The sequence below is a fragment of the Rana temporaria genome, chromosome 6 (genome assembly GCF_905171775.1).
Source record: "Rana temporaria chromosome 6, aRanTem1.1, whole genome shotgun sequence".
NCBI classification, from domain to species: domain Eukaryota; kingdom Metazoa; phylum Chordata; class Amphibia; order Anura; family Ranidae; genus Rana; species Rana temporaria.
In genome coordinates, this window is record NC_053494.1 from 154320381 (window position 1) to 154331639 (window position 11259).

The 11259-nt window shown below is 42.1% G+C and overlaps 1 protein-coding gene across 1 annotated transcript in view; it reads right to left on the reverse strand.

The window, feature by feature from the left end:
* The window catches only part of PPP1R1C (protein phosphatase 1 regulatory inhibitor subunit 1C), a 76232-nt gene extending 65912 nt beyond the window's left edge, over window positions 1-10320 (reverse strand). Inside the window, exon 1 of the mRNA XM_040357637.1 lies at window positions 9575-10320. Within this exon, the coding sequence (XP_040213571.1) occupies window positions 9575-9655 (81 nt within the window). The 5' untranslated portion in view covers window positions 9656-10320. The remainder of the gene's footprint in view (window positions 1-9574) is intronic.
* Between the last annotated feature and the right edge of the window lie 939 nt (window positions 10321-11259).

Consider the following 11259-nt stretch of genomic DNA (forward strand, 5'->3'; position numbering starts at 1 on the left):
ACGGACGGGTTGGTGGAACGCTTTAATAAGACCCTTAAGTCTATGCTCAAGAAAGTGGTACAAAGGGATGGGAAAGATTGGGACTGCCTGTTACCAGCTCTCCTGTTTGCTATCCGGGAAGTGCCCCAGGCCTCCACGGGGTTTTCGCCCTTTGAGTTGGTATATGGGCGGAGACCTCGCGGACTTCTTGACGTGGTTAAAAAGGAGTGGGAAAGTGAACCTGTTCAGCATAAGAGTGTCCTGGAATATGTCTCCCAAATGCAGGAAAGGATCCAAACCGTGATGCCGCTAGTCAAAGAGCATTTGCAAAAGGCCCAGGAGGCTCAACGACGGGTCTATAACAGGGCTGCTAAAATAAGGCACTTCCAAGTGGGGGATCGAGTAGCGGTGCTAATTACCACTGTGGAAAGTAAGTTCTTAGCCAGGTGGCAAGGACCCTTTGAAGTTGTGGAAAAAGTGGGAGAGGTCAATTATAGAGTCCACCAGCCAGGCAAGAGGAAACCGTATCAGATATATCATGTCAACTTGTTAAAGCCCTGGACAGACAGGGAACTGGTGACCTCCCTGGCTAGTGCAAGACTTGAGCCTCAGGTTGGGGTAGAGAGTGTCCAAGTAGCAAATACCCTATCTAAATACCAAAGTCAGCAGGCAAAGGAGTTCTTGCAGAGAAATAAAGAGAAGTTTTCAGACTTGCCGGGGCTAACTAGTATCATAAAGCATGATATTATCACGGAACCTGGAGTCAAAGTTTTTGTCAGGCCCTACCGCATCCCAGAGGCTCAAAGGAAGGCCATTTAAGAGGAAGTAAAGAAGATGCTAGACCTGGAGATCATTGAGGAGTCGCAGAGTGAGTGGTCGAGCTCGATTGTGTTGGTACCAAAGCCCAACGGGACTCTGCGATTCTGCAATGATTTCCGGAAACTTAATGAGGTTTCACGGTTTGATGCCTACCCCATGCCCCGGGTAGATGAACTTATCGAGAGACTAGGTCCAGCCAGGTATATCACAACATTAGACCTTACCAAGGGGTATTGGCAAATCCCATTAACTAAGGCTGCTAAAGAGAAAACTGCTTTTTCTACCCCAGAGGGGAGTTTTCAGTACAGACGAATGCCTTTTGGACTGCAAACTGCTCCAGCCACGTTCCAGCGAGCAATGGATAGGATTTTACGACCTCATCTGGAGTATGCCTCAGTGTACTTGGACGACATAGTCATTTTTAGCAGAGACTGGGAGTCACACTTGCCCAAAGTCCAGGCAGTACTGCACTCTCTCTGGAAGGAGGGGTTTACAATAAACCCTGAAAAATGTGCTTTGGGAATGGAGGAGGTGAAATACCTGGGCTATATCGTGGGTAGAGGGGTGGTGAAACCTCAAGTCAGCAAGGTAGACACTATAAAGAGTTGGCCCCGCCCCCTCACAAAAAAGCAGGTACGTGCATTCCTGGGCATGGTGGGATACTACAGGGGGTTCGTACCCAACTTTGCCACATTGGCGGCTCCATTGACCGATCTGACTAAGGGCCGGAAATCGGTCATGGTGGAGTGGAATGCAGACGCTGAGAAGGCTTTTTTGGAGCTTAAGTCAGCACTGTGCCAACACCCTGTCTTGATAGCGCCCAATTTTTCTGAAGAGTTCATTGTCCAAACTGATGCTTCCGATGTAGGATTGGGAGCTGTATTATCACAGGTTGTTCATGGTGAGGAGCACCCAGTAGTCTTCCTCAGTAGGAAGTTGACACCAGCGGAAAAAAACTACGCTATTATTGAAAGAGAGTGTCTGGCCATTAAGTGGGCTCTGGAGTCCCTCAGATATTACCTCTAGGGGAGGAAATTTAGGTTAATTTCTGATCATGCCCCTTTAACGTGGCTGAGGCAAGGTAAAGGGACTAATGCCAGGATTACCAGGTGGTTCCTGGCGCTCCAAGAGTTTAAGTTTATAGTGGAGCATAGGCCCGGGAGACTGCATCAAAATGCAGATGCCCTCTCCCGAGTCCATTGTTTGAGCTCCACTGTTGCCTCCACCTCCTTGGCGTTGGGGCACAGGGGGGGATATGTACAGGACGCCATGGCTGGGTCCTGGAAGGACGTTATATTTCCCCTCTGTTTGGACTGTGGTGCCTTTAAGGGAACAGAAAGGGTTAATGCACCTGTCTAAGGAAGTAGTTTAAAGCAGACAGGAAGTGCAGGTGAGAGAGAAGGAGTGTAGGAGAGTCCAATGCATGGTGAATGGTGGACAAGGAAAGCTGTGGAAGCTATGAAAAGCTGTGAAAGGACTTGGCAGTGTCCTGCCTAAAAACCTGCTACTGAAGGACTTACCTGGAAGGACTGTTTAACTGCGATAGCAGTTCTGAGCTGTACAAGTCTGTGAGACTGTTATTTCTTTTGTTTTTACTGCTGCTAAGCCATTTAAGTTTAATAAACCTCAGTTTTGATTTAAGAAGCCTGTGTCCTGCGATCAAGCTGGTCCCCCAAACATTACAAAGCATAGAGGACCCAAAAGCCAATAAGCACCTTCAGGCTTTCAGGGTGCATAAATAATGCATGTGATTTCCTATTTACTTATCATACTTCTTGAGGCCCTGATGTGCCAGGATAGGAGAAACACCCACAAAATGACCACATTTTGCAAAGCAGACCATCCAGCATACATAATTAGAGGCATAATGAGTCTTTTGAAGATCCCTTTTTTTTTTTATCCACAGTTACTAAGATATTTCTCACACACAGCATGGACATATTTTGAATTACACCCTAGAGTTCCAGGACAGTAGAACCGCCTACAAATTAACCACATTTAGGGAGTAAACATCCAGGGTATTTTTTTAAAGAGACATGTTAAATTAAGATTTAATTTTTCTGCCATAAGTTTATGAAAAATTTGGAAAGAAAAAGAAAATGTATTTAGGATATTCCTTACACACAGCACAGGCATATTTAGAATTACTCCCCAAAACACATTCTATTACTACTACTGAGTATGGCAATACCACATGTGAGACGTTTCCAAAGACTTGTTATCTACTGGATATTGTATGTTGTGCATCACAAAAATTAACATTGTATTAAAAACAGTTTACCGTTAGGCTACTTTCACACTGGGGCGGTGAGGATGTCTACAGTAAAGCTAGTTTTAGTGGCGTTTTACTGTTGCTTTTGCCTTTACCGTTTTCTTTACGGTGCTTTTGGACAACTAGTGGGGCGCTCTTAACCCCCGCTAGCGGCCAAAGGGGTTAATTGTACCCATGTAGCACCACTGCCGATTTGCAGGCGCTTCGGCAGCACTCCCCATGCATTCCAATGGGCAGGGTCGGTGGAGGAGCGGTGTATACACTTCTCCTGCACCGCCCCAAAGATGCTGCTTGCAAGACTTTTTTTTTTTTTTTAACGTTCCGCAAGTGCACTGCTCCAGTGTGAAAGCACTCTGGCTTTCACACTGGAGTGATAGGAGAGGTGCTTTACAGATGCTATTTTTAGAGCTAAAACGCCTGTAAAGTGCCTCAGTGTGAAAGTGGCTTCCTGCTGTATGAATGGTCAGGGAATATTGCTTAGTGTTGCGTCACCTATAGCAGTCCCATTCCTATAAGCTAAGCAAGCCTAGCCGACTGGTATGTGGTTGTCCCCAGGAATGCCACTGGTCAGGAAGTAAAGAAGGCTAAACAAAGGCTAAACAAAAGAGTTCCAAGAGTGCAGTTGTCTGCAGGGGCTAACTATGACTGGTGTCTCTCAATAACATAGGTAGTGGGATGTGCAGATAGGGCAGTTCAGGCAGCAGGTAGAGGTGTGGTAAGCAAACAGGCCAATGATCAGTCTAGGAATTAGAAAAAAAACACGGTCAATGAACAGTCCATGTTCAGTTAAGGCGGCAGGCAGGGGCAATATTGTTCCTGACTGCACTGCCTCTGGTGACACTGTACTGACGTGGAGACAATCGGGGACATTATTGATGGTTACATTTGCTTTGGTGACATAGGCAATGGTGTGGCTAGAGGTCGGGAACATCGCTCCTGGCTGCACTGGTTTGGTGACACCGTCACAGGTTTGGCTGCGATCAGGAATACTGTTGCTGGCTTACTTTGGTCTGGCAACACTGGGACTGGTGAGGCAGTGATCAGGAACATTGTTGCTTTTACACTGGTCTTGTGTGGCATTGATCAGGGACACGGTTGCTTTTACACTGGTCTGGTGTGGCATTGATCAGGGACACTGTGGCTGGTTGCACTGGCCTGGCTGTGCTCAGGGACACTGTTGATGGCTGCACTAGTTTAGGTCATTGGCATGCTAGCACTTAGAAACACTTACTGGCTGCTAATGTGGCATCAATAATGAACACGGTTGTTCCTTATTGCTGCCACAAGAGCCCAAAGTAATTTAATTATAAAACTGATTCATTCCAGAATAAAGCCATGTTTTGGGGACCAAACACACTACCGCCTCATCAGGGCTTAGGTCCTGTTCACATCTAGGTGTCCCAGTTTACGGGTGGAATTGCCGCGATTCAGCACCTGCGATCTCCGTCATTTCCAATGGCACCCTGATTATGGTGTGATTGTCGCCTGACGAATCGCAGTAAAATCACACAAACAGAATTGCTGTGCGCCTGTCACCCAAAAGAAGTTCTGAAACATCTTTTGGGCGACAGGAGCGATCCTGTTTGTGTGATTTTACCGTGATTCGTCAGGCAACAATCACAATATTTGCAAATATATGTGGAAGCTGCACTGCCGTGTCAATACCCTCTGCCCTGTTGTACCAATTCTAATTTTTAAGAGTCTCCATGTTGGAGCATATTAAGGTCTATAGCAATGGGTAAATTAAAGGCTGGTATTCCTGGAGGCAGTCCATTACTTAAAGAAACAGGCACACACTAGAAGCCCAGCAAAGAACAGCATCAGCTGAAGGGGTCTCCATTTAATTTCTCTTTAATTTATCCATTTCTTTATATGGACCAAAAAGGAGACTCTCGAAGATCAGAGTTAGAACAGAGGGGCCTTGACAAGGCAGTGCAGCTTCCACATATAAAGGTAAACCTCTGTTTTTAATGCATATTGGCTGGCTTGCTGGAAATAGTTTTTTGGTTTGTACGAAGAAAATTTTATAAGTCTGATACAGATTAGCTATTGTCATGCCTTGACTGACATACGTAGGACTCCTCATTGTCCAACCTATCTCATATCATTATACTCATTTATCTACATTCAGACGTGTTATATACCCTTTAATAAACGTTCTCTACTAACCTTTTGCTTACATGCGCTTTCTATTACGAGTCATGCCCCATTACTATAATCTAGTCTATTGCTATTACAAAATTCAATTGTATTCAATATTATTTCCTTGTTTTTTTTTTTTTAATTCAATACAATTATTTTTTAAAACCAATTAGTTAGTCAAAACTGACAGAATTGGTTACAGGTTCAACTTAAAGGTTAAAACAGCTTTGCCAGAAAACTATTCTAAAGTTTTTGTTTAGGCCCCTTTTGGGGGCGGATCCACTCAGCGGTGTCCGCCAGCTCAGCAGGAGATCGCTCCGTTGATCTCTGCTGAGCAGGCAGATGACAGGTCTATCTTAGCTCACTGAGCGAGGGAGGGACCTGTCAGAGCCTCACTGATTACTAGAAGGGGATCAGACGAAAACGGACAGCATGTTTTCATCAGATCTGATCCAAAAATATGAATGGCAGACGTATGAATCGCCATACATCTGTCTTGAGCAGATCGGATGGCAGATGGGATGGATGGCCCGCTCATATTTGCCTGAAAAACAGACAGGTGGATCAGAGCAGGCTTATCGTGTGAAAGGGGAAGATTGAAGTCCTTCCTTAATAAACTCTTAAATTCCAGTTATATTTAATGCATGAATGTTGACAATAGAAAAACAGTATTTACAAGAATTTTGGATGCTAATACCCCATATACACAGAACATTAAATAATGTGTTCAGGAAATAATTATTGAACAAGTCACCATTTTTCTAGTTAAATATATTTATAAAGGTGCTATTGGCATGAAATTTTCACCATGTCGGTAACAACCCATACAATCCATTCATATAAAGAAACCATAACAAATAAGTTCATAAATTAAGTTATGTGTAATAAAATGGAATGACACAGGGAAAAGTATTGAACACATGAAGAAAGGGAGGTGCAAAAAGAAATGGAAAGCCAAGACACCAGCTGAAATTTATCAGTAATTAGAAAGCAATACCGCCCCTTTGTCAGTGCAAATTGATATCAGCTGGTTCAGTCTCAACTGATGGCCAGGCGCTCCTTGCAAGATCTCTGACAGAGCAGTGAAAATAATTATCAGAAGCGTTGTCCAAGAGCCAACAACCACTTGTGTAGAGCTTCAGAAAGACCTGGAATTAGCAGGTACAATTGTTTCAAAGAAAACAATAAGTAACGCATTCAACTGCAATGGCCTGTATGCACGGTCACCACGCAAGACTCCATTGCCGAAGAAAAAGCATTTGGTAGCTTTTGTTTAAAGTTTGCTACACAACATTTAGACAAGCCTGTGAAATAATGGGAGAATATAATCTGGTCAGATGAGACCAAAATTTAACTCTTTGGATGCCATAATGCACACCATGTTTGCAGGTCAAATGGCACATCAACCCAAAAACACCCCAATACCAACAGTAAAGTTTGGAGGTGGGAACATCAAGGTGTGGGCTTGTTTTTCAGCATACGGTACTGGCAAACTTAATTTCATTGAAAGGATGAATGGAAAAATGTACCAAGACACTCTTGATAAAAATATGCTGATATCTACCAGGATGATGAAGATGAAATGAGGGTGGACATTTCAGCAAGACAATGATCCTAAACACAAAGCCAAGGAAACTCTCAATTAAATTAAAACAAAGAAAATAAAGCTGGAGTGGCCCAGACAATCACTTGACCTAAATCCAATAGAAAATCTATGGAAAGAACTAAAGATCAGTTCACAGAAAAGGCCCACAGAACCTTTAAGATTTGAAGACCATTTGTTTGGAAAAATGGGTCAAAACCACACCTGAACAATGCATGGCATTAAATTCTCCATACAGGAGGCGTCTTGAAGCTGTCATTACAGACAAAGGATTGTGTACAAAGTATTAAATACATTTCAATTAGCGTGTTCAATATTTTTTCACTGTGTCATTCCATTTTATTACGCTTAACTTAATTTCTGAACTTATTTGTTTTGGTTTCTTTGTATATATGGATTGCATGGGTTGTTACCGACATGTGAAAATTTCATGTCAATAGCAATAGCTTTAGAAAAATATATTTTCCTAGAAAAATGACGACGTGTTCAATACTTATTTTACCTGCTGTATATCTTGAATGTATGCCAGCTTTAGGTCAGTGTGAGGCACTCTTGATGTTCACCCTGATCACAGTCAGCAATACACACTTTGGGCTAGACTCAGGTAGGGGCGCGCAATGTTACGGCAGCGCAGCGTATCGTATTTACGCTACGCCGCCGTAAGTTAGAGAGGCACGTGCTGTATTCACAAAGCACTTGCCTTCTAAGTTACGACGGTGTAGCATAAATGGGGCCGGCGTAAGCGCGCGTAATTCAAATGTGGATGAGGGGGGAGTGTTTTATGTAAATTCTTGGTGACCCAGCGTGATTGACGTTTTTCCCGAACGGCGCATGCGCCGTCCGTGGAATTTCCCAGTGTGCATTGCTCCAAAGTACGCGGCAAGGACGTCATAGGTTTCGACGTGAACGTAAATTACGTCCAGCCCTATTTGCGAACGACTTAAAATTTCTACGCCGGAACGACGGCCATACTTAACATTGCGTGCGCCTCCTAATAGCAGGAGTAACCTTACGCCGAAAAAGCCTAACGTAAACGACGTAAAAAAATAGCGCCGGGCGTACGTAAATTTGTGAATCGGCGTATCTAGGTCATTTGCATATTCTACCCCGAAAACGACGGAAGCGCCACCTAGCGGACAGCGTAAATATGCACCCTAAAATACGACGGTGTAAGAGATTTACGCCAGTCGGATCTCTTAGGCTAATGTCGGCGTATCTTGCTTTCTGAATACAGAAAAAAGATACGCCGGCGCAGCTTTAAATTCACGCTGCGTATCTATAGATACGCCGGCGTAATTCAATGCTGAATCTGGCCCTTTCTGTCTTGTGTTTGCCCAGCTCATCTCACTACATGCACTAAAACAGTTGGGTGTACTTACAGTTTGATAGTGAGGAGGCCAACAGACAGGCTGTCACCAAAGCCTCCTCCCTGTATTTGTGTCAGGACTAGAGGACAGAAACAAGGTTCATCCAGAATTTCTAGGGCTAGAGAACAGGTGCAACACCAGACAGCCTTAGTTCTCAGGCAGTAGGTCAGCATAACACGTACACCTGATCATCGCAAATGCTCATATAACTGCTGGTAAATCTATCTAAACAATGATTGCTCATTCCCTTTCCCCCGTAGAAAAGTGCACAATCTTTTCTTTCTTGATGCAGCCTCACCCAACCAGTTGGATTTTATTGATTGACACTGTATCCATCCACGCACATTCTTTAAAGAAGTTCAATAGTGATTCCTCTTATAGACACGATCAATTAAAGCAAATGAATTAGAACATATATGAATTTGAGAAAACTGGAATCTGCGATGCTTTGAACCATGCAAATCTAAAGTGCTTCAAGTGACCTCTGGTGTTTTATAAAATATATATGCATAGATCCACAGATTAAAAAAAAACTACAATCACTAAAGTATTTGTTGCAAAAATTCATGTGCTTTTTTGGCAGAAGGAAAAAGGTTAACAAACCCACTGTAAAAAATGTATAGGGTATGACCTCCAAATTTTAGGATTTTTAATGAGTATATTTAGTGTATAAATCATAAATTACCCGTAAAGGATAGTAAGTTATGCAAAGAGATTTTACATTCTCCAGATTAAGATATTATTAATGGATTTACCCCAAGTATTAACATAGAGAGTTTTTAAGCAGAGCATGGTCCCTTTCATGTTCACATTAACATGTTAAAAGTAATTGCACATTCCTAAGGTATTAAGGCAATAGAACAGAAACATTTCTTTACTATGCAGAAAATTCAGAGACTATACATTTTCTTTCACTTGGAAAGAGATCAATGGTTTTGTGAAAAATGCTTAGTAAGCGGACGCAGATAAAAAAAAATACAGTTGAGAAACCGATGCATAGTACTATCTGTGTACACAGAAGTATAGGAGAAACTAGATTTGTGTATCAGTTATAATTTTATAAGACCTTTTAAGAAAATGGATGGGGCCCATCAATCTACGTGAATGATATGAAGGGACAGCAGAACGTAAAGACAAAAGGCGTAGGGTCATATTTCTAAATGCCCTTGTTGTAAATGTACTTTAGAAATAATATGGTACTTCTGCTTTTAATGTAAGGTGCCAAGTATACTGCACCATGTTGCAACATCAATAATTAAATACATATACAATAAATCAGATCAAATTGCAACTATTTAATATGTTATGTTACTTACCATGAAACCTAAAATATAATAAACATAAGTTTATTTTTAATGTAATTTTTCAGCAAATAAGAAAACCAATTTTTACCTGTTCTGAGGCTTCTGGATCCAGCGGACTTTGAAATAATGGAACTGCAAATTGTATCTTTTTGGGACTGTTGGGCTCCATATTGTAGTGATGGCAGTTGAACAAAAAAATTGAAACCCCAAATTAGCCAAGAAGTCCAAGTGTTTTGCCCCTGGCACACGCCTTTAAAGAGACTCTCTCTGCTATTAGATGATAGCTGTAGTTTCTCCTTTATCAAGTGCGGCTGCATGAAATAAGCAACTCCCTTATTCCACATCAATAGCAGTTCTTGCAACTGGCTCCTTTTTTTTCAGTCCTTTAGATCCTCTCCGCACAAAGCTAAAGCAACAATGAGCTAATTGTGTACCAGTTTTGCTTCTGCACATGCCAGGGATTCACTCAGAATCTAATTGAAAATGCAACGCTAGCCTTGAATGGCCCAGTGCCCTGGGATTTTGAAAAAAAAAAAGTGCATAGATCCACTGTACATTACCAACGCTTTACTCACAAATGCAATATAAGCTCCCTCTGAGCATTGCTGATGGACCATTAATATTTGATCATGACAATTCAGAGAGTGAGGAGGCTTAACAGCATCCAGCTAATATATCTCAAGCTTACCACTTTTAGTGTGTCCAGATGTTTAGACAAAAAGCGTTCTCTTTTGTACAAGGCAAACAAATCGGTTTTAACTGACGCTAACACATTTGAAAATATTTGGTTGTCTCAAGTATCAGCCACCTAGTTAGGCAAGTTCATTTTACAGTTCATTTCATGAAATTTTTTATAAAGTGGTCAATTAGTGGTTATTGTATGACTCTCCCTCTATGATGAATGCAGGATTACTATTCTTACAAGTGCAATTGTCATATCCAATTGACAGTTCTGATGTACAGCTGTCAAAGACTAATAGCAGATACTACACAGTCAGATATAGACTCTCTTCCCTTAGCCTCGGATCTCACTATGCTGGTCTCCAGATGGCGTTTGAATGGGCCGCTGAATTTACAGAAAACACAGGAAAAAGGTCCCAACCCAGGGAAAAGGTTCCTGCACCCTTTTAAAAAACACAGCCACAGGGAAATTGATCTGTGGGTGCTATGAGGTACTAATGGCAACTCCATGCATCTGCTAAATGGCAGTGTATTTTTATTGTGGATGTGGAAATGTGTGCGATTTTCACGCATTCCCTCAGATGTGAAACCTAGCTTAACTTGCAGTCTCACTGTGCCCAAATTTGACTAAAACGATGTCAGGAACACAATTCCGAGTCTTGTACAATTCTGAAAATTCTGTTCACACAGAGAAAATGGTGCCCTTATTTTTGGTGCAGCATCTACCCATCTCTAGAGTCAGGGGGAAAAGGACAGAGGTTGTCAAGTACAAGCAAATGTTTTACTGCCCAATGATCATGTTAGATGTTTTTTGATATACAGCGAGGCCTGAGGTCTATTTAAATGATCTGTCTACAATATAAAAGCCAGCATTTAGGTTACCCTAAATCAGACTTTCTAAACCCTTTTTTACCTCAGAAAAACTATTAATATAATTTTAGGTTCTGAGGAACCACTACTAAAACCAATTTATTTGGGGTTAGCAGGAAAAATGTCCCCTTACAATGGTAGGCAGTGGAAAGAACTCCTCCTTACAATTATTGTAAGAACACAAGCGTTAGACACCTCAAAAGATCATTGGTCATGCATCTG